Genomic DNA, 25539 nt, shown 5'->3' on the forward strand with positions numbered 1-25539 from the left:
TATGTAAGCAGTTCTACTAAAATACTCTATAAGATACTTGTAAGCAGTTATACTAAAATACTCTATAAGATACTTGTAAGCAGTTCTACTAAAATACTCTATAAGATACTTGTAAGCAGTTCTACTAAAATACTCTATAAGATACTTGTAAGCAGTTATACTAAAATACTCTATAAGATACGTGTAAGCAGTTATACTAAAATACTCTATAAGATACTTGTAAACAGTTATACTAAAATACTCTATAAGATACTTGTAAGCAGTTCTACTAAAATACTCTATAAGATACTTGTAAGCAGTTCTACTAAAATACTCTATAAAATACTTGTAAGCAGTTCTACTAAAATACTCTATAAGATACTTGTAAGCAGTTATACTAAAATACTCTATAAGATACTTGTAAACAGTTATACTAAAATACTCTATAAGATACTTGTAAGCAGTTCTACTAAAATACTCTATAAGATACTTGTAAGCAGTTCTACTAAAATACTCTATAAGATACTTGTAAGCAGTTATACTAAAATACTCTATAAGATACTTGTAAGCAGTTCTACTAAAATACTCTATAAGATACTTGTAAGCAGTTCTACTAAAATACTCTATAAGATACTTGTAAGCAGTTCTACTAAAATACTCTATAAGATACTTGTAAGCAGTTATACTAAAATACTCTATAAGATACTTGTAAACAGTTATACTAAAATACTCTATAAGATACGTGTAAGCAGTTCTACTAAAATACTCTATAAGATACTTGTAAGCAGTTATACTAAAATACTCTATAAGATACGTGTAAGCAGTTCTACTAAAATACTCTATAAGATACTTGTAAGCAGTTCTACTAAAATACTCTATAAGATACTTGTAAGCAGTTATACTAAAATACTCTATAAGATACTTGTAAGCAGTTATACTAAAATACTCTATAAGATACTTGTAAGCAGTTATACTAAAATACTCTAAGATACTTGTAAGCAGTTCTACTAAAATACTCTATAAGATACTTGTAAGCAGTTATACTAAAATACTCTATAAGATACTTGTAAGCAGTTCTACTAAAGTACTCTATAAGATACTTGTAAGCAGTTATACTAAATACTCTATAAGATACGTGTAAGCAGTTCTACTAAAATACTCTATAAGATACGTGTAAGCAGTTCTACTAAAATACTCTATAAGATACTTGTAAGCAGTTATACTAAAATACTCTATAAGATACTTGTAAGCAGTTATACTAAAATACTCTATAAGATACTTGTAAGCAGTTCTACTAAAATACTCTATAAGATACTTGTAAGCAGTTATATTAAATTACTCTATAAGATACTTGTAAGCAGTTCTACTAAAATACTCTATAAGATACGTGTAAGCAGTTATACTAAAATACTCTATAAGATACTTGTAAGCAGTTATACTAAAATACTCTATAAGATACTTGTAAGCAGTTATACTAAAATACTCTATAAGATACTTGTAAGCAGTTATACTAAAATACTCTATAAGATACTTGTAAGCAGTTATACTAAAATACTCTTTAAGATACTCGTCCAGTAAGCAGTAAATAATGTGTGTATTGTTCAACCTATAAAATGTATCATATGGGTACTAAATACCTCTGACAAATAGTAAGCCGTAACGGGTACTGAACCTACATAATATGACATTAGAATTCAAAATAGTTTTACTGCATAGAAATTTATGTCGGAATTAGGGCAATCCAAGTAGTGGAAAATCTTTGACAACAGACATGTACTAATATGTATGTACGGTATGACTCATTTTTGAGCCACAAACTATATATTGGCAATTGGCTTCTCAGTCTGGAATATCACATTTACATGTGTATATAGTTTACAGTGAATGTCTGTGATCAAGTACAAATGTAGCTCTTTCCAGCTAATGTTGATGGAATCAAGTCTTTTCTTTCTTTTTTTAAAAAATTGTTTTTAATTTCCGCTGTATTTTAGAGTGAAATCCTACAAATAAACCATTGAGATGAAGGGAAGGGGTACCAAAATTTTACTGTACAGAGATTATGTTGACATATTATTGATGAAAAATGAAAATCTTTTATGTTTTGTCACAACAGGCATGCAATGAAAAGATTATGTCAGTGTGTCCATGAGAATAGTGTCTATTTCTAGACTATGCCAAAAGCGGTGTTTTGTTTGTCACGTCTGCTTCCCTAGACTTGTACATTTCTTTGTATTTTTGTTTCTTTGTCGGTCTTTTTGTGAATTTGACATTGAAAAGGAACACTTCACATGTATTGTTTGTATTGTTTGTGTTAGACAGAGATAGCTTTGGGTTAGAACTTGATGATTGACATGGACAAAATACCGCTTTGTAAGGGTTGTAATCATGAAAACTACATCTACTGTCTGTAGTTTATCAGTAAAGAATATGACCAAACTCAAAGCATACAGGCAGAACAAAAACCTACCAAATTATACAAATTCCAACTGAAAACTGGCAATCCAAACCAATGTATGGGTACATTTTATTGACTCCAAGCCAGGGGATCCACTTGAATTACAAGGAAAGAAATATTTTGTGTTTTAGAGCGGTTAGTTATTACAAAGACCATGCTGTTTAAGGGCGTCAAGCGATGCAAAGTTTGTGTTGGTAATCCTCTATTGGTGAGCCATGTCATGAAATGCTGGTGAAAAGTCTGTGTAATCCAAACAGTGTGTTTGTTAACTGGCATGCTATACTGTTATATCAGTGCACCAAATGTTAAAGGTCAGACTGGCTTGTGTAATTGCACTGTGCACACCTGCAGACCACCTGGTTCAAATATCAGTGAAAAGTGATAAGAAATCCCAGCAACACATAATTTTAGACATATAAAAACCTAGTAAGTGTCAAAAAGTCAAAATTATCACCATACTCAGACCACCTGCAAGGTGTGTGCCTTAATTTGTATTAAGCTGTTCAATAAATAATATTGACTATTTATTCCATCTTTATTGAAAGCTACATGTAGTAAAAGATTCTCAATAAATCTAAAGTTTAGTCGTCGGTACAAGGGCTGATGACAGTAACTTTTTAAGAGATTAAATAGACAAAAGGTTTCATCCAAATCTTCATATACAAGTAAGGGGGTGAGATCAGTAGATCAGTGTATGATAAATGTAGTATAAAAAAACTAAATTCTTTTAGTTTGGTGAGATGGTAGTCTGAATGCCAACTGTGGTCTGTGAGTGGAGGTGTAAATGGTAATGATACTGTATAGGAACTAGACTGAGTGGAGGTGTAAATGGTAATGATACTGTATAGGAACTAGACTGTGAGTGGAGGTATAAATGGTAATGATACTGTATAGGGACTAGACTACATTTTGTATGTGAGTGGAGGTGTAAATGGTAATGATACTGTATAGGGACTAGACTATGTGAGTGGAGGTGTAAATGGTAATGATACTGTATAGGAACTAGACTGTGAGTGGAGGTATAAATGGTAACGATACTGTATAGGAACTAGACTGAGTGGAGGTATAAATGGTAACGATACTGTATAGGAACTAGACTGTGAGTGGAGGTGTAAATGGTAATGATACTGTATAGAAAGTAGATTATGTGAGTGGAGGTATAAATGGTAATCAGCACAGTGTAGAGGTCGGTAAGTAAATAGACCTTTTATGATAGTGCGCCCTCTGTCAGTAAAATAGATGCAAGGTGAGATTTTAAGGTGAAATGTTTCTGTATTGATTTACATGTATATACATGTTATTCTTATGAAAATATTAACTACTGACTGAGTAAAAATTATATCATTTTTGTACAACTTGAATAGTTTGTACATTTATTTACACATAAGTAATGTTTATAGCTGAGAGAGAAAGAAAAGAGAGAGATACATGTAGAGAGAGAAACAGAAAAAAGAGAGACAGAGAGAGAGAGAGACAGACAGACAGACAGACAGACAGACAGACAGACAGACAGACAGAGAGCAATGTCAGTGAAAGCTTATTGGCAAATACATTTTACAGTTCAGTTTGCAACGTATTGTACAACTAATTAATCTTATATATATAAAGTGAAAAATGTATTAATAAGCAAACACAAGATAACACATACAATACATCATTTAAATCTGACCACATCATTAACTTAATCAAGATGAATAGCGGTGTTTTTCAAATGACTGTCATGGTATCTCTACTAATAACTATGTGTTTTGGTTGTCATGGAAACTGAACATTGTGTCACTATTCTGTCTGACCCTGTGTGGATGTGTACTAAAAATGCAAGATGTGTATAGTCTGCTATTGTCTGCTACCATGGTAACCTGTATATGCAGTGGTTTTTATATCAGTGATGTATATTGACTTTAAGAAAAGGTAGCTGTGTAGGGTCAAGTTTTAGGGAAAGGTGTAGGGTTGGATTTCTTTGCAGTGGTTACAATTTTGTGTATGATTGACTCGGAGATTCAATGTGTAGTGTGGCTATGGGTGTACTGTAATACATCATTTCTATGAATACGTGGTACCATGCATACCAATTCACACATGTTTGTCTCATGTAACAGAGTACGTTTCATCTCCACTGTTAGGGCACACTCATAAGAAATGAGGCCATCACTAAGTCTATTTGTTAAGAATGTGAAGCCCTGTATGCGACTGACATTGGTAACATTTGACTTCATATACAGTACCAATCTGACATGTCTTACATTTGACACTTTGTATCATAATTCATAAAGGTATCGTTTTACTAGTAGCATCATATAATATTCTGTACTATTTGTAGTTTGGTAATTTCTGTGATGTTCTTAGCTTGAGGGGAGATTATCAAAGTGGATGATGACGTATTTGCGTTAACCTCCCAACACACTTTCTAGTTAGCACAATAGTCTTTGAAGTTGGCCACCATCTTGTCAAATCAAACAACATCAACCCTTCAGTGAAGGCAGCATGTGTGCAGGATACCTTTGTACTGAACTTACATGTATGTGTGGAGGATACCTTGGTACTATCTACGTATATTGTTTCAGGACATGCAAAATACATAAGTTTCATGTCTGGTTGAAATGTGTACACATAGAAATGATAGATATAGCCAGGGACAGAAATGTTACAAATGTTACAACTGTAATAGTTTAACATTGTAAACAAAATGAGATACATGTACCTTGTGAGTTTGTGTATAAAATGACATACCCAATACTATTTACCCTCAGTTAACATTCAGACACATTGTATATAAAAATATCACGTTTTGTACATAAAAGATATCACATTGTACATAAAAATGTCACACACTGTACATAAAAATGTCACACATTGTACATAAAGAATGTCACACATTGTACACAATAATATACATGTAAGTTATTTCATTTGAAATAATAATCCAAAGCAAATTTGGCCTAAAATATATTATTCAGGCTCATTGCACCTAAATTATTACACCAAAGTCAGGTAGGTGATGGGGTGGACACTTCCTTTGTGAGCTGCTTCCCACGAAATTGTGTTAATGTTGGAATTAAAGTTAAGATAACTTGTAAGTGTTTAATACAGAAGTTGAGATTTAGCTGCAATATGGAATAAATGTAGGCTTGATGTTTATACTAGTTGATATGATTATGATAAATAGAGCTATAAAGCCAGGGTTGATTGGTTCGAATACAATATCATATGATATATTGTTTTTAAGCATGTCCTGTCTGTAATTTAGCCCATGCTTTCTTTGTTTTTTTGCAATTTTTGAATTTCTTGGATAAATAAACAAAGGAGGGCGAAGCTACAAACGTGCCTTTCCAACTCCATCTCAATTTGCAGACACATAAATTTTGTTGTTTTTTAAATCTGGGTACTTCACTAAATTGCAATTTGTGTGATTTTTTTGTGACAAAGAGCACGGAGCTAATGTAGTGTTTTGTCAGATTTATTGAAAATGTTTCCACATGACGAGTTGTCTAATGATTGTTGGAACCAAACTGGATCCTATTTGACCTCGTCTGTGACCCCATAAAACCGTCTGATCGAATTTAAGTAGACTTGTCACGTTCAGCACTTCCTAAAGAGGTAGCCATCTTGGTTGCTATTGACAACATTAGCAATTTATGATCATGTGTTGACCTAGGATGACCTCCCAATTTATAATAGTTAGTTTTCTGATAATGTTCATGTATTTTGTTTAAATGGATGTCAAATAGACAGAAATGTGTGACGTCTTTACTTCTCCTGTTAATTTTGAAACTTTAGGTGACATATTCGGCACAAAATTGCAACTCTTTGTTGGCCCATCATTTGGTTAAATGTTGTGTATCAAATATTTGTTATTACACACATGATAATATCCGGAGCAGCAAAAGAATGTTGAGTATTTTTTTGTGTGACCAACAAGCACACCAGTTCATATTGAGTAAAGGCAAAAAAAGAGAAGAATTGTTTCTGGTGAGGATGTCACATTCTGTCTAAAGTGGTGCGAAGACGTGATTTTTTTTTGATTCTCAACAAACCTGTCACTTAGTTCTACTGTTTTTTTTATGTAGTACTTTTGTTCATGATTGGCTCTGCAGTTGTCTTCACTGAAGTATATGTAGGGAGAGTTATTTTTGTGTTTCCCCAGATGTGCAGACTGCATGGACTGGACAAACACACAGAAAAAGACCGAAGCTAGGGTTACAATTTAAGTGATGCATGCGCTGACCAGAAACAATTGTTGGCCTAATAGAGATGTTTTTATGACTACTTCCAATACAGGCTATAACTATGAAGTGTATAGGTGTAATACAATTGATTATTTGTACTTGTGAGTGTAACACATGTATTCATAGAATGAATCAAAACTGTTCCTGTAGTCCACCAATATTAACCACATACACCTTCAACAAAGTTCTTGTCCGTGATGTATCATGTATCTACCTGATCATGTAATTGGTTTTTGACTTGTTTCTGCATGGTTTTGAACTCAAACAGTTCATGAATTAGCTTTATGACTTAGATTTATCAGTGAATTGTAAAACAGTCTTGCATTTATCTCCAGAATAACTGTAACCATGGTAACACATTGTACTTTAAACTAAAGTATAACAAATCTCAAAACTGTCAGTTCTCTTTCTTAGATGTCTTCTGTTCCTGAATCTTTAAAAACCCATTTTCCTGCCAAACAACAACAAATCTCCCCACCCTCAGCTCTTTCTGTCTTGCCTGGCTTTTGCTCTGAAAGTTTGTAACCATGCCCTGACCAACAACAAAAACAACAGAAGGCATATTTTTCACTCCTGTTAATTTTCTTCTAAAATGTCCTTATATTCAACATGATTATAACCTGTAATTGTGAGAAGTTCACATCTGACAACCTTGACAAAAGTAAATAAATTGTTCTAAATCTGTACTTAGCATTAACCTTGACCTCCTAGATAGTACATGGAAAATCAATATATTTTCATTTTCTCATTGATAAGATACGGTAATCTGTGTCAGTCTGTATGCGTAGATTTAAAATTTAAATGTAATGTTCAGAGAAGGACTTTGTGTATACAAGTTACAACATGTGGAATTTTCCAGTGTCGTGGCATATATGCCATGTTGTTTCTTCTAGCATTCCAAAATTCAAATTTGTACAGTTGCTTAGCAACAGTACTAATACAAACGTTTTGATAGAAATTTTACATACTTAGAAAAATGGGAATAGGAGAGAGAGAGAGAGAGAGAGAGAGAGAGAGAGAGAGAGAGAGAGAGAGAGAGAGAGAGAGAGAGAGAGAGAGAGAGAGAGAGAGAGAGAGGGAGAGGGAGAGAGAGAGAGAGAGAGAGAGAGAGAGAGGAGAGGGAGGGAGAGAGAGAGAGAGAGAGAGAGAGAGAGAGAGAGAGAGAGAGAGAGAGAGAGAGAGAGAGAGAGAGAGAGAGAGAGAGAGAGAGAGAGAGAGAGAGAGAGAGAGAGAGAGAGAGAGATAGGAACAGGCAGTCAAACAATGAGTACGGTAGTTAAACAAGTTGAGGATGGAGGTTGGGAGATAAAAAGCAACTTGAAACACCCACATTATTTATTCTGAAGTCAATTAGCAGGTATTATAAAAACATTAAATAGATTCTACAAATTTTGTGTAATAAAAAGTAAATATACCCAAGGAGATTATAATCATAATATCAAAGTAATAATGAATATAGAACAAGTAAGTAAGTGGATAAGTGGACTGGAGTTGTGCATAGAGATAAGGACACTATAAACTCCAATGTAACAGAACACCTCTTATTAGTCTTAATATATTGCTAAATCATGATAATTTTCAAACTGTGTCTACATAATACCTTGACAAAGATGGAGTGAGTATACAGACATGACGTATATTGTTTCCTGTCCTGATGTAATACTTGGTTTTGATGGAAAATATGTACATGTACTAGGAATGTGTAAAAGCTGTACTTGTATATGCCAGGGCTTTTCATTAGCCAAATGTCAGCCGACATAGATGTGAGTTAGTGATAGCTATTACTGTGACAAAGTCTTGATGACTCATACTGTACCTTTATGTATATATGTTATATCCATCAACAAGTTAGACAGCATGTAATCAAAAATTGCTTCTCTTTTACTCAGCTTTGTGTACTACATTTACATTTTTGGTAACCTGACTTTTGAATCTTGCAGTCATGATACATGTAGTTCCTGTTTTGAATAAATGCAAACCTAGCAAACTATAGTATACAGTTTATATATCTGAACCAGATGTACAGTATAATTAAGTTATTTGCACCCAGACAAGAAGGATCAATTTGACTGTGTGTGTGTGTGTGTGTGTGTGTGTGTGTGTGTGTGTGTGTGTGTGTGTGTGTGTGTGTGTGTGTGCGTATGTGTATGTGTATGTATGTGTGTGTGTGTGTGAGAGAGAGAGAGGGAGGAGGGAGGGGGTTATTGTGTAAGTAAAAATGATTGTGTTTGGGTATATCACTACATGTATGTATGTATGTATGTACACATGTATGTATGTATGTATGTATGTATGTATGTATGTATGTATGTAACAATACATTTACATATACAAATGTATATGTATGTATGCACATGTACATGTGTATGACTGTGTGTGTGTGTGTGTGTGTGTGTGTGTGTGTGTGTGCATTGTATGTGTGGCTGTATGTGTGTGAAACATTGAAAGTATACAGCATATAGCCATGTGTACATAATGAAACATTGAAAGTATACAGCATATAGCCATGTGTACATAATGAAACATTGAAAGTATACAGCATACAGCCATGTGTACATAATGAAACATTGAAAGCATACAACATACAGCCATGTGTACATAATGAAACATTGAAAGTATACAGTATATAGCCATGTGTACATAATGAAACATTGAAAGTATACAGTATACAGCCATGTGTACACAATGAAACATTGAAAGCATACAGCATACAGCCATGTGTACATAATGAAACATTGAAAGTATACAGTATACAGCCATGTGTACACAATGAAACATTGAAAGTATACAGCATATAGCCATGTGTACATAATGAAACATTGAAAGTATACAGCATATAGCCATGTGTACATAATGGTAGTGCAATTCATAAATAATACAACATTAATTTATTTTTTTCCTCTCTGAAAATTCATTTATTTAGTCTCATAGACAAACAATTAATTTGATTTTATAACTCAATGAATTGAATTCATGAAAAGTAATCCAATTTTAAAACTCAATGAATTGAATTTGGTTCAGCATATGGATATTTATAACACAACAAAGGAATGTAAATAGTGTATGGAAAATTATCATCTTAGCAAATTTATGTGTAGAATGAATCAGACTGTGTCAGTAAATGAATCATATGGCAATGTACAATGTAGTGTAGTTAGATGTCACATTTAATGTATCTTGATAGTTCACTATACTGCCTTCCATCTTTAGATGTCTGCCAACTTGACGGTCAAAATGATTAAACATGGGTGGTTTTTTTTGTGTGTGAATTATATCAATGACTCATAGTAATTTTGTAAGAGATGTGTAAATTAAAAGAGGGAGAGTAGCTGCAAGAACTCAAAAATGACAAAAAGTAGTGATGTTCGGCAAAATGTTGAAATGAGTATTATGGGATATGACTCAGATCTCGCTAATGATTTCAGTGTAGTTTCATAGTGCGATTCATTAAAAAAATTTTGCGATGCATTGTGATGTTTGATGTTTTTGATGGGATTGTACTTTTCAGCATATTTTTGGTCATGTAACGCTTTCTGAATATATGTTGTAGCATTCATGAATAGCACTGCGATGTTGTAGTCAGGAAATGTCAGATTTCTTGGCAGGTACCTAAGGTATGATTTAGCAGAAAAATCTGCCCAACTTGCAATTTCAGTTGTCAGTTTCTACAGTTTGACTTGTAGCGTTCGTTTTGAGTGCAAACTCTGGAATAGCTATAAACAGATATATGAAACCTCAAGATAATAAAACTAAAACTATAAGGAGCGAGGAGAATACTAAATTTTGGTGTGTCATAAGAAATTGCTGTTTATCAATTCAGTGGTATATATAATATATCACATTGGGTGACCACAGAGTAAAGTGTAAATTGTCTGTTTTACATGTATGCTGTATGTCGTACATTACAATGGACATGAGTTTGTGCTGCTGAAGTATTCCTCAATAAACCTTGGGACACTATGCAGACTACAGTGCCTAAGCTTTGATAAACTGTTAAAAACCATGGTAACTAAAAGTAGACAAATCTTGAAAACTTCAAACAGATTTCCATCATATGTACTTGTATGATTTGGGTTGGAAATGCCAATAAAATACCTGGGGTGGGGAGGTGGGGGTGGGGATGGGGGTGGAAGTACTCAGATTAATTGTATCTACTGACACTGAAACTATGTATTGTAAATGAAATGTTTGTGGTTCCTTATAATTAAGCTCACATGGACTAAATGTAATGTACATTGAAACTTTGAAATTAGCGTATTAATCAATTTCTATCACAGCTTTGAGTTTAGTCACTGCTTTAACTGAATGAGTACAGGGTACATGTTACTAGTACTATCCCATCTAATTATAAAGTACATATATGGTGTCAGTAGTCATGAAATGCAATATGGTATCAAAATTGGGTTTTACAGATCTTGACAGAAATGGTAAATTTATAGGATGGTTTTATGATAAACTGTTCCTACACTGTATACTTCAACTAGTGTACAACATGAATCAAACAAATATCATGGAAAAGTTTGTTCTAGTCATAGCTGGCTAGTTGCTGTGGTTACTCTGCATTCTGTTTTAAAGGCCAGGGTTTCAATCCCAGTGGAGCTAGAAGGATCATATAGGATTATCCTATAGTTCTGGGTCAACTTTTTCTATAGTTTTGTCAGATAATTGTTTTGAACGTCTAATGTTTAATTTGATTTCAAAGTGAACCTTGAAAGTATTAGACCACACAGAAAGTGTTGTCACATTTGTCGCATTTTATTTGATATGAATATTTTCAACACCCAATAAATCATACATATTTAGAAAGGTTTTGATCTCCTCTACGTGAGGATGTAAGTGAAATATCAAAATACTGAGGTTAGTCTTGTGAATTCAAAACAATCAGAAATAGGTGTCCATTTTGGTATCAGGAAAATGACCCCCTCTAACAATGGTTCGATAGGTATGACATACATGTACTGGTACATACCAAAATAGTCATGCCATCTTAGTGGATAAAACGTTAGATCAGAACTTTTCCAACAAAGTGTCAATCACATAGTAATTTGCATATCATGACCTCATTTCATAGCTATTTTAGGTGTGCTTTCAAAATACGTTTGACTCCTTGAATTGAACCGGTACTTGTCTTCACTCTCTTGTCCATTTCAATACACTTCAAGGCAGGAAAGAATACTTTCCTTGTTATCTCCATGGAAACAAAGACAGTCTGATATAGCATTTACCTACAAAACTAACATTTCCTATCGTAAGAGAAAAGGAGAATAAAAAACTGAATGTGTATTTAGAAATAATATCAGGGTAGATTTTAGTTTGTACTGTAAGGGGCTAATAGCTTAGGCTTTGTTCACTCACTAGATCAAACACAGCATGCAAGGTCAGTCATGGAAACGTATACCTTTCTGTTTACATTTAATTTCCACTGTTTGTCAAAGTTGGACAGATTTTGATTGGAATGTTCCTGTTAAAATACTTGTAAGGTATTTGTATCACATCCTGCCAGTGGTGTTTGAATAAGGGTTTAATATGTTCAAAAGCTACAAAGGATTTGAGGTATGCGAGTTATAGGTACGTGGTCATTGAGATTGATTTATCAAAGAAACCCTTTGTCCTCTAGAGGGCGCTGTGTACCTCAAGCTTTCAGACAATGTGAAACATTTCAAGACGTAATTGAAAATCAATGTAAGAATTTTAGAAGAGCAATTCATAATTTATACTGTGAAGGTGTTTTAAAGACCAAGTTTCCATGGTGATATTTGGCAAACTACAATGTATAAAAGAAGTTGGTCCAGAACACGACTATGATCCTATATAGCTCTACTGATAAAATAATACTTGTAAGGAAACCAGGATTTAGTAGAGTTGTAAACTAAGTATCGATACGACAATTTGATTTGTATCATAATTAATTAATCAATCAATCGATTGATTGATTGATTGATTGATTGTGAAACAGTGGTGTGAATATGTATAGCCCTGAGAGACTACCAGTAACTGGGAAATATTTTTTTTTTGAGGAACACATTTTCCTTCACAAAACTTAAAATGAATATCAAACTCAAAAGACTCAAAAAAAAAATTCTGCCAAGGGAGTGGTGCCAGTCTACCTCTCCTTCCAATATACACATATTTTTATTATAACTGAAATGTATTGACATTTTATCGTTTTTTCATCATTTTACAGAGGAAGCCCGATGGAGGTGTTATTGCCTAGAACATTGTCCACAAGATGCTGTCAACAATACATGCTATCCTGAAGAAGGAGGTAAATGTTTCAGCCAAATACAAGCATTTGCACCAGGGATGGAAGATGACGGTATCCCAATCAGGTAATGTATATTTGTTTGTTATTTATTAACTACAGTAACTACATTAAAATATGACAATTACTGACTGTTCACATAGAATACACCTTGCAAATAAACACTTTAAAGTTTTTTTGTTGCTGTGTGAAAGAAAACTTCAACTTATTCTCAGTTAAAACCAAGACAAAAATCAGGCCAGTGGGGTTACCATACAAACTGTTTAAATAGAGGACAAAATGATATCAAAATTTAGTCATTTTAGAATCCAATGTGGCTGCAAGTGACGTGAGAAGACCTTACAATATTTGTACCAAATAATTGGAAAGAGAAAGTGCTTATAGTGAAGAAGTAAAAATCTTACAAAATTATTTTGAAAATATGTTGAAAATAATTGGTTGGGAAAAGTGTTACAATGTAGAATCAAAAGTTTTATACAAATAATTGAAGGGAAGAGTGAAAGGTAGTGAAGAAATAAAGATCTGACAATCCAGCTGTGTTTATTTTTATTTGTAAAGGTCGTATGGCTGCACACCTCCAGAGGAAGGGGCTGATATGCAGTGTAAAGCTAAAAATCATCAAGTCGCCACAGTAATTGAATGTTGTAAAATTGATGACGGCGATTACTGTAACCGAGATTTGAATCCTACACTTCCTCCAGTAGTTACTACAGTACCACCAGGTAAGGGGTATTTTTGAATAGCGCCCTCATAAGTTGTAATGCAATTCTTTTGTTTTTACTGAATTTGTTCTCTCTGTCATATGATATGATTTTCAGTTTTGCCCAATGTACAATACCACCTTCTCTATGTTTGAGTTTCTCGGGAATCATGCAAAAATGATAAAAATAGATAAAATTTAATTCAAATGCTTTAAAAAGATACTAGATGAAAAGGAAAGCTACAAAACAGGAGTGTAGATCGAAATACAGAGTGAAGCTGACAGACAAACAGTTAAAAATGTACATGCTGAATGATGAAGTACAAGTCATGGTTTATGTACATTGAAAGGAAGACAATTGAAACTAAACATAAGGATTTGGCCAGCTTGTACATCTCACCAGTGGATTATCTACAGTAATAGTGTGTGGATTTCTTTGTTTGATGTTTGTGATTCATTCATTTATTTTCATTATCTATTTTATCTTTTCAAAGGAGGAAGCTCAGAGCCAGATTATCTCCAAGAAAGTATTCACGAGATAGCTTTATTAATATCTGTAACCGTGTGCCTCGTTATACTTATTATCACATGTGCTTTTGTCTATTTAAGGTAAGAGATCTTTAGAACTAATATTTTATCACAAATTCTCTTTTTTCCCTTTGATTTAAAAGTGAAGGATATCAAATATGATTATACCATACACAAACCAAGTAGAGCAAGAAATATGGAATTTCATCTCATGAATATTCATTGTGTAACCATGAATATATTAATTCTGGCTTATAAAACTGTACTACAGTTGTCAAATTCTGTAACAATGTTGTCAAATTCTGTACTTCATTTCTTCTCAAAGGTACAAAAGAAGGGAAGACAGACGTCGTTTTGATTTGGAAGTTACAGAAAACGAAGAAAATTATATTGCACCTGGTGAGACTTTGAAAGACTTGATAGATCAAAGTTCAGGAAGTGGTTCAGGGTTACCACTACTGGTAAGTTTAACTAATAGTAGTCTTTATTAGGGGTGGTGGTGGGGGTGAGGGTGGGGTTGATTGCCTCTACTGGTAAGTTCAACTAATAGTAGTCTTTATTAGGGGGTGAGGGTGAGGGTGGGGGTGAGGGTGGGGTTGATTGCCTCTACTGGTAAGTTCAACTAACAGCAGTCTTTATTTAGGGGTAGTGGGGGGGGGGGGGGTTGGTTGATTGACATTACAGGAAAGTATAACTAATGATAGTCCTTACTTGGGGTATGCCAAGTCATTGTTTGTTTGCAGAAGATTAAAGAATATGTAAAAAAATTGTCATTGTGCATACAATAACAAATTTTTTACACAGTTGTGAGTTTTTTGAAATTATTGAGTTACAAACACAGACTTTGTCAATGTTGCTTCACATTGATTTTTCAAGTAGGAAGCCATGATAATGATAAAACTTATAAATTAAAAATCCAAAATAAGTACCCAATCCTCATCCATATGGCCACTTTAATACCAAGATCTGTGATGATGATGATGATGATGATAACATTTATTTTACAGGTCCAAAGAACAATTGCCAAACAGATTCAAATGATTGCAAGTATAGGGAAGGGAAGGTATGGTGAAGTATGGAAAGCTAGGTGGAGAGGAGAATATGTTGCCGTCAAAGTATTCTTTACAACAGAGGAAGCCAGCTGGTTCAGAGAAACAGAAATTTATCAAACTGTCCTCATGAGACATGACCATATTTTAGGTAAGTGATGGAGAACACAATGGTTGCTATGGTTACATGCTATATATGGTAGGTGATGGAGAACACAATGGTTGCTATGGAGATATTTGCATCTATTAGGCAGCTGATGGAAAGTACAATAGTTGCTATGGCTTCATGCCATATATGGTAGGTGATGAAGAACACAGTTGTTATGGAGATATTTACAAATATAAGGCAGATGACTATATTGGGTAGGTGGTGGAGAACACAATAGTTACTATGGAGACATTGACATTTTAGGTAGTTGTGCAATAGTTGCTATGGAGATATCTACATATATGAGATGGATTATATGTAATGTTAGTATGCTCAGTGTGCCAAAAATGTCTTACACATCTGTTTGTGTCATTACTTGTTACCAAAACTATCATAAGGTTATGAGAGTAGTCAGTTTTGCAGTTCTAAGATGCACTGTGTGTGAGTCGAAGTCATGTAGGTTGGTACATTTAGGCTTGTTTTGTCTTTATTACATTTGAAATAACAAAAGACATGTTGATCTCTTTGATTGTCAAAGACTACAGTAAGAATGACATTGATGGGTTGAAATCCAGGCTACAGTCAGGTGACAAACATCCTCCTGAATAGCGTACAAAAACTCTCTATACATACACAATATGTGGTGTTGCATGGTGAGATGTGTGAAGCATCTTTGAACCAGCAACAGATCTATTTCCCAGACCTAAACAATTCACTTTTTTTTTTATGTCTGTAGGTTTTATAGCAGCTGACATCAGAGGTACAGGGTCATGGACACAGCTTCTCCTTATCACAGACTACCATGAGAACGGCTCACTTTACGACTACCTGCGAAGCACTACATTGGATACAGTATCAATGATCAGATTGGCTTACACAGCATCCAGTGGATTGTCACATCTACACACAGAAATATTTGGCATGCAAGGAAAACCAGCGATAGCACATAGGGATCTAAAAAGTAAAAATATATTGGTTAAAAAGAATGGCACGTGTGTCATAGCAGATATGGGACTTGCTGTCAGATACAATAGGTATGCTTACATTCATCCTAGTATTGTTGCACAAATCAAGTGTTCTGTTTACATATGAGTAACACTTTGTCTGTTCAGTTTGACAAACTTTGTCAAACTGTTAATAAACTGTTCTTGTTATCAAAGGTTCTAATTACGTATGAGTAACACTTTCTGTTCAGGTTGATAGACTTTGTCAAACTATTCGTTTGCTGACTTTATCGTTTAGTTGTGTAGTTTGGGAATACTAACTACATCTCTGCCGCCATTGCACATTGTTTTGAGTTTGTTTCTTTTGAGTAACAATTAGTGTTTGTTTGTTTGTTTGTTGCTTTTCTCTCAGTGAAACAAATGATATAGATATTGCACCAAATACCAGAGTTGGAACTAAGAGGTATATGGCACCAGAAGTTGTTGACAACTCACTGAATACCAACCACTTTGAAGCATACAAAATGGCTGACATGTATTGTTTTGGTCTTGTGTTGTGGGAAATAGCCAGAAGGTGTGTCTCAGGAGGTAGGTGTACTTGTATATACTAGTATTGTACTGAGCTGTGTTAGCACCCTCGCACTGGCATGGGTCAAATGCTTTTGTTTTAACAAGTTGTGTTTCTTGAAAAGATTCTGATAAATGGCCAGCCTAACTCTCCCAACTGTGTATATGCAAACAAAGGAAGTGTGACAAGTTGACAATAGTGGAAAGCTATTTACAATTATAATCTACTCTCTATTTTGTTAATGATAACAAGTACAAATGTAACAAAATACAGAGCAGACACCTATAGAGAATAATTGTGTGTTATCTTTATTGTGTCTATCTCAAAGTGAAACCTTGTGATCAGTCTCACTGATCTTGATACATCATAAATTCATAGCATTTGCAAACTAAGATGAAATCTGTAACTCATCAAATCAAATATCACTGTAATTTCACCATATCACTAGCCATTTAACGTGTCATTTACCATTATGGGTGCCAGCTTTGTCTGCAACTGGCTGTAAAAAGTGTACTTTCTATACTTTGTTGAGGTTTTCATCTCAAACTTTTGTTTGTTTTCTGTGCAATGGTATAATAATATATTAAGTTGAACTAACAGAGTTTGATTTTTGGGTTGATATCATAGGTATTGCTGAATCAGCAGAAGTGCCCTACTACGACAGTTTGGCACATGACCCAAGTTGGGAAGAAGTGAGGAGAATAGTATATGTGGAGAAGAGACGACCTGCAATCCCCAACAGATGGCATAGTGATGATGTAAGTATCCATGGCAACATACCAACTATCTAGGATGAATCAAATGTTTCAATATAGAAATATTTGAGCACTGATAGATATGGGTAATTACTCAGTGACAATTTGATAGCACTAATGTCTGTCTGTCTGTCTGTCTGTCTGTCTGTCTGTCTGTCTGACTCACTCACTGTCTGCCCGTCTGTCTGTCCGTCTGTCTGTCTGTCTGTCTGTCTGTCTGTCTGTCTGTCTGTCTGACTGCCTGTCTGTCTGACTGACTGACTGACTGACTGACTGACTGTACATGTCGATAAACATGTAAAATGATAACATAAACTGTACAGTTGTGCTTCAATTCACTATTTTATAGATTTGTCATTGTGAGTTCTGACTTGATAATCATTTGCTACACTGTGCAATAAACAACTTAAGGCAGTGTCCACACAATGAATCATTCACTCAGTCTAAGTCATTGCCTCTTATTGGACGAAGGGCCACTTAGTACAAATACAAGTAAAACGAAGGAACAGCAACAATATGATTTGGAGCTCTGTGAAATTCATAAATGAAATATTGCCCTGGTGAGCTTAATACTGAACAACCAATGCACAATGGTTGAGTATGTTTTGTTTGAATTGAAAATGAGGTAAAAAACCTGCAAATGTGTTGATTTTTTTCTTGATTTTCTAACAGTGCATAACCACTATATGATTTGTATTCATTTTGTAACAGTGTTTAAGGACGATGGCCAAAGTCATGCAGGAATGCTGGCATCATACCCCAGCTGCAAGACTGACAGCATTGCGAGTCAAGAAAACCATTGGAAGGATGAAAGAGGAAGAACTGAAAGTGTAAAAATTGTCAGTTTATAGTCAAGTTTTTTGGGGGATCACATATTTTTGTTGATTGTTTTGAAGCAGAAAAGTGAATAATGTACAGTTTTTATTTGAATAGTTTGTACCAGTTATATAGCTATAGTCTTCACTTGTCCAAGCTGAATTCAAATTTAGGCTCGTCCCAAATAACCAATTTTTTATTCAAATCAGACTCATGCAGTGAAATCTGCCCAAAATAAGCAAATGTTTGGACTTACACAGAAGAGTTTGCCCCATATAACCACCAATATTGTTAACTAATGTTTAGTCTTATACCAGGGGGTCAATTCTCCTTAGAGGGGGTCAACATTTACTAGGGAATTTGAAATAGGAATCAATTCTCCTTAGAGTGGGGGTTAGAATTTGCTAGGGAAAAAGTCATGTAAATGACATTGTATATTGTGATAGCTACCTCCACATTGAGACAGATTGTCTAAGAAATCAGTATTGCTTAACAAGGAGTGTCCTTTATGTGGTATATCTTTTGAGAGACAAGTTTGCACAGAAAAACTGTATTTTAGTTCAGTAATCCACTTGGTATTCAAACCGATGTTGTTTACACTAAATCCTAACTTTGTCTGGAAAGATACAGGAATGAAATCATTCACCTTTGTCTGTTTTATTTTTGTGAAATGTTGAGAGAGAGACAGAAGACTTATAGACATTCTAATAATAGTTCATAGTTGTAGCATCATCTTTTTCCAAACTTTGAACAACGTAAAGTCAGAAAATAATATCAGTATTCTTTATTGAAATATACCCAATATGTCCAAGGTATTAGTTTGTATCATCTGTGTTGAACACTGCATGTCGAAAAAAAGTTAATGTATATATATGTAAGGATACTGTATGGATTATGTTAGATATATTGTATGTACAAATACTGGCCAGACATGTGACAGACATGTGACAGACATGTGACAGGTACATTTAGTTTCTGGATGAATACTGTATGGATGTTATTTTTGGACCATTATTTTTCTAAATGGTATCCCTATCATTGTTCAACCTTAACTGGTCAGTTTTCCACTCTAACTACACAGTGTTCAACTCCAGCCAAACAGTTTTCAACTCTAGCTATGCAGTGTCCAACCATAGTCATACAGTGTCCAATCATAGCCATAGTGTCCAACCATAGCTGTAGTGTCCAACCAAACCATACTGGCATAGCCATACACTGTCCAATCATAGTTGTACATTCTCTCCCATACAGTATTCATTCATACTGTACACTGTCAATTCCCCACACTGTACTCTATCCATAACATACAATACCATACACTTTGGTGGTAAAATATCAGTATCCATACAGTGTATATGTTTTCTTTTTTAAGCAGGTACTGTACATCATTGTCATATATACTATCACTGCATCTCTTGTACTTTGTGAGTACTGTTTTTGAAGTACACTGTATCTCTGACTGATTTAGACATTGTGTGTTTAGATGCCAGAAATTTGTCATTTTTATCAAAGTCACTTCTAGTGCTCAGCAAACTTGTCATATATACAACTCAGTACAACATCTTTACTCTGCTATTGTACACTGAAGTTTTGAATGATAAAGTGTATGTACAAAAGAGAATTTTATATCATCTGTTTGTCACCATATACCACCAATGTGTAGAACTATCAATATACACAAAGTATGGGCAATATAACAAAATGGCCTTCAACATTTGTTGTTTTACAGTCATACACCTAAAGTGATAATGTACATAGAATTTGATTCAACATGGATATCCAATAGTAAGATTGTTATTACAGGTTGGGGCCCATGTAACAAAACTGTTTGTAAATTTACTTCAGTTACAACTATAAACCATGTCAAGTTACCATTCAGTGGCTCTGTTTGATACAACCATGCAGAAACCACCAACAAACTACACATGCTACACTTTCATTTAGCAAGATTGAATGAATACAGTTTCTTGTGATAGTTTGCCTAGATGGAATGAACTAACATGTCAGCATGTAGACCTGGGATGCAGACATCAAAACGTAGGTACTCATCACATCATATCACATGTGTCTGTGTCTATTTCATTTAGACAAATTGTAGCAAGAAGTTACAATGTCGCTATCGTAGTGTAGAACATGTGGTTTGTTATTGGTTTCTGAATGGTTGCATCAAACAGAGCCTCTGCACAGGGACTTAAAGCAGGCTATATAACAACATTACTATAATGTTTTCACAATCTACTGTAAGAGATGCGATGAGAATATTTGACTTTTTAAATTACATGTTTTTTTTTCAGAATTCATAACAAAATACATATGACCAGATGGAGGTTTTAAACTCACAAGAGATTATTGTTAGTGTAAGGTGCTTAAATACATTTTATTATATCATATTTATTTTTGATGTTCTCTGTTTTCAAACTTACGCTTCTTCCAAGTTATTCTTTGTATATAGTTGCACTCTCGGTAGCTTTCTGTCAGACATGCTTCAAAAAAATTCTGTTCTGTATTTTTCCGGAAGCATTTAATAGGTCACAGTTTTGTGAAAGGATGTCAATGAGGAGGACTTGATGGGTTTTTTTCTTTGATGTTAACTTTTTGCGAAAACAACTAAATAGAATATCTCTGTGAACGATTCAAAATAGTCAATAATAATTTGGAAAAAAATGATGGAAAATGGGAATACAAACATGGCTGGTTTCATCATAAATACTTAATATCGAAAAAAAATTAGGGTCCTCCCATTTGAGAGTTAAAAGAAAAGATTGACTGATTTGGACGGGTTTCCCATTTAAAAACGTAGTAGGGTTTTAAAAATATTTGTCAGAAAGTAACTGATCCATGTCTGGTTTGCAATGACTAATGATTTGCACTATTCAATATTGAGAGAGAAGTGTCATGTGAAAAACACTCTCTACATGAATAATGACTTTGAGGGTTAAGCAGTCAACAAACTTTGTGTGAAAAATATTATCTCATTTCCTACAAACCTGTTTGAAATATTTGAGGGAACAATTGACTTCAGTCATGAAACATGCTGAAAAGATGATTTCTTGTTCAATGTCTACTTGTGAACACTGCCCTCAGTGGCCAAACTATAAAATCTTTCAACTTTTGGATACTTAGAATATGTGTTGTTGTAAGTTTCACCTACCCAAAACAAGCAATTGTGTTGAGTTTAGCCACAGCTATAAATTTGATATTGGAGGATCAAATAACCCTTTATAGTTTCCAGACATTTTCGCTTTTAACTATTTTCAAACCCATTTGAAAAAATCCAAATTATGACATATTTCAAATTTTATTAGAAAGACCAAAAAAATCGTCATTGTTTGAAAAATATGAGTATTTTAATATTGGTACATATCATTTATAGTTTTATTTGCTGCTATTTCATCAAATTTAAGGTAACACAAAACACTACTTTCAAAGTCCATTTGTACCATTCCCAGCTTGTAATATATATGAGTAATTTGCATATAACCAATAGTTAACACCTGGTAAAGGGACCAATAGGAGTAACTGTTACAAACAGATGTTGACATTTGATTAATGGTAACACTATGATTTGTCAGAGTGTGGATGTGTCACAAGGGTTCATATGCTAACAAATTGTGGAATAAACAAAATAAATCGGAGAAAAATAGATATTACTCTTTCAAACTTGATCAGTCACAAAATTCTGTTTTCTTGACAAAATCAAGGCTGTGTGTTGTGAAATATACATAGGTTGACCATTGACATGGCTCATTCTGTAACTGAATCGCCATTTTTTGGTCTCGTTCCATGTTTTGGTTACGTCCCATGTTTTGGCTAAAGTCATTGTCAGTCAAAACAGGAATAGTATAAATGCAAATAACATGAACATTCTTGAAAACTCCTAAAAATGTCAAGAATGTCCAGTGTATGAACCCAAGTACTGTTCTATATATGATTACCTGTCATAATTGATATTTTGAGTGTCATCTTGTGTTTTGTGCCATAAATATCAGTCACAAAACAATCAAGACAGGGCAGCAAGAGTTTGTAGCATGAATTCATCTTAGAAATAAAACCAAATAAATTCAAAAATATAAAATTGAATAAAACTGATATTCTTCATGTCTCAAAATAAATAAGGAATAGTAAACATAACTGCCATTGTTGTTATTGTGCTAACATTTTAAAATAATTCATCTCATTGAAATCATCCTAAAACTAGTGAACAATTCAGAAATTCTACAAAACTTTTGAAAAGTCCAAATTATTGACAGTCATCCTTTTACTGGCTAATAAACAGACATATATCATTTTAACCAATGAGAATGGTCTGTTGATGATAATTTGCATAGTACTTTTTTCCCAGCCTTTCCTATTGTCAGGAAAGATTTTTATTTGGGATTATTTCTAGCTTTTTAGCAGAAAGTTTTGTAAAATTTGGGCTAATCGCTTCTAATCTTTATGGTGCATATTTTTCTATAGATCAATTTATTTTTCATACAAGTGTAATGATATAATGTAATGTTAACAGTGTAAGTAGTGTTCAGTGTAAAAAGGAGGGGGGGGGTGATAAAAAGGAAAAGGGGAGGGAGCAGGCAGAGTTCTCCCCCAGCCATGATTCCACTACGAGTTGAAATCAACAGTGAAATAAGGGAGTTATGTCTTGTTGCAGATCTTGCGAGATATGCAAATATACCTAGCAACAATGGTTGTCAATATGATTGTGGTCAAGCTTTCGTCATGGCCATGTGTGATGATGTTGATAACATTAGTGTTGCTAAGTGTTTGACACTTTCAGTTTGACCACCCTCATGGTTGCTATGGACACAATGGCTCACGTGTGATCTCATGAGATCTGCCACAAGACAAAAAACGACTTATTTACCTAGCATTGCTTTCTTTTGTTGCATATATTTCCATGATTACCATGGGGAGAAAGAACACTGATGCAGATATTTAAAAAAAAAAACATGAGAAGTTGTCGCATTCTGAGTGGCAACATTTTGATTCTTGTGTTTTCTGAAAACAACCCATTTATTAATGTTGTATCACTTCCATATAAATGTAACTTCATTTTATTTTCTGTAATCACATGAATTATAATACTATTTCAGTACCATCCAAGCATCATTGGTTAGAATCATGAATAAAACTGTGTCACATGTTGATTTCTAAATCTGAAATCTAAAAGATTACCATAGCACATTGTTACCAAGGTAACCATGCCAATATAATTAGTGCTCAGTACTTTCTAGATATTCTTTGTTTTGTGCACACTGGCTTCAATGTTTATGTCAACCCTCTTTATTTAGTGTTTGCTTTGGTATGTACCCAGTATATCAGTACACCTCAGCAACCCACAAAGGCAATTTGTATCAATATAAATTATACCAATAGCAGGGCTCGAAATTAACAGTAGTCCCATGTCCACAGACTACCAATTTTCAGCTGGTAGCCCACCTAGGTTACCAATTCTTGTCATGGGGCTACCATAATTTTCAGCTGGTAGCCCACTTAGGTTACCACCAATTATGTGATGATTTGAAGGAATGAAGATTTACACACACACATATATTTCCAATAGAGGAACCTGTTTTCAGTTCATGAATATGGGACTACTGGTTATCATCCATGGGCTACCACTTTCTGAAATTGGTAACTCAAAGAAAATTTTTTTTAATTTGGAGCCCTGAATAGTGTTTAACTTGTTGGCATTAGTGTTTATCCTGTAGACATTAGTTTTTATGTTAAGTAATGCAGGTTAAACTATGCTAGTCAATTTCAGAGTTTCTGTTCATCAATTTCAGTGGTTATGTTATACCATGCTAGTAGTTTATGCTAGTCAGCTTCTGTGTTTATGCAAGTTTATACTGGTTAACCATTGTTAATGCTGGTTGATATGCTAGTTGGTTAACTTCAGTGTTTATTGGTGCAGAGTGTGTAGTTATACCACACTTATTTCTCTATGTTTATGCTGTTAGCATTGTCATAGGTTTCTACATGACAGTGTTAATGTCATAACATTTATTTTAACTACAGCAACTGTAAATCTCTATACAGCCATATTGATCAGCTGTTATGTTTCCTGTTATCTACAACAAACTATTATAATATAAAATTACAATCAAGTACAAAATGTATACAATGGAATAGCATTAGTTACTTGGAAATAATTTTTTCCTGTGGTTTCTTCAACAAATTATTACAAATGCTTAGCGAAGTTTATCTCACCCATCAAACATCAGCTCATATTCACATGCTTCAATGTAATACATTGGCATGTACAGTGATGTAACTAACACTTAATAACAGTGATGTAGCATATACAGTGATGAAGCACTAATTTGCATACTTTAGAGCTGTTTTCATGTGCATAATTGTGCACTAATTTGCATACTTCTGATTGTTGTAATTTGCATAATTGTGCACTAATTTGCATACTTCTGATCTGTTGTCATGTGCATAATTGTGTACTAATTTGCATACTTTTGTCATTTGTGTATATGCATACATTTAATGTAAGAATTTGAAACTGTTATTTGTACACTACATACAGATGTGAGTAAACTGCATATGTAATAATATAATAAATAGAAAACGGAAGGTGCCAGATTTAAGGTTGAAACAACAAAAATAACTTGTAGTCATAGTAACGATGACATTGCTAGACAGACATTGCCTCTTTGTTATATTCTACAAATATTAGGTAACACTATGTACAATAAATATGGGGGGGGGGGTGAAGGAGAAGGGTGGAGAGGGGGGTTTAAAGATTTAGTATTGTTTTATTTTTGCTGTTGAAATGTTATCTTCTTGAGAGTCTTGTTTTTGTGTCCAGTGTTTTGCGTTTTCATAAAGGTTACATAAGAAATATTATTTGAAGACATGTTCTGCTGTAAATAGTAAATATATATGCTTTGTACACTTCAAATGCAAAAATTCAGTTTTTTACAATGTAATCTTTAATCGCAGCTTTTTATATTGTAATGTTTTAATATGCAAGCAATATTTTTAGACTGCTTGAACTTTGATATGCAATTTATGTTTTTCTTTTCTGCATTGTGGAAACTTCCATTGTTATATAGGGGTCAAAGCTATAACATGTTTCTGGTTCAAAGCTAATTTAATACAAC

The 25539-nt window shown here is 33.9% G+C and overlaps 1 protein-coding gene across 1 annotated transcript in view; it reads left to right on the forward strand.

The window, feature by feature from the left end:
* LOC144451918 (bone morphogenetic protein receptor type-1B-like) overlaps positions 1-25132 on the forward strand; it is a 56296-nt gene extending 31164 nt beyond the window's left edge. Inside the window, exons 2-10 of the mRNA XM_078142824.1 lie at positions 12845-12989; positions 13481-13644; positions 14117-14231; positions 14476-14611; positions 15158-15350; positions 16084-16381; positions 16704-16879; positions 17487-17617; positions 18326-25132. Of these exons, the coding sequence (XP_077998950.1) occupies positions 12845-12989; positions 13481-13644; positions 14117-14231; positions 14476-14611; positions 15158-15350; positions 16084-16381; positions 16704-16879; positions 17487-17617; positions 18326-18448 (1481 nt within the window). The 3' untranslated portion in view covers positions 18449-25132. The remainder of the gene's footprint in view (positions 1-12844; positions 12990-13480; positions 13645-14116; positions 14232-14475; positions 14612-15157; positions 15351-16083; positions 16382-16703; positions 16880-17486; positions 17618-18325) is intronic.
* Positions 25133-25539: the final 407 nt, after the last annotated feature.

This window comes from Glandiceps talaboti, chromosome 22 (assembly GCF_964340395.1).
Source record: "Glandiceps talaboti chromosome 22, keGlaTala1.1, whole genome shotgun sequence".
NCBI lineage: Eukaryota > Metazoa > Hemichordata > Enteropneusta > Spengelidae > Glandiceps > Glandiceps talaboti.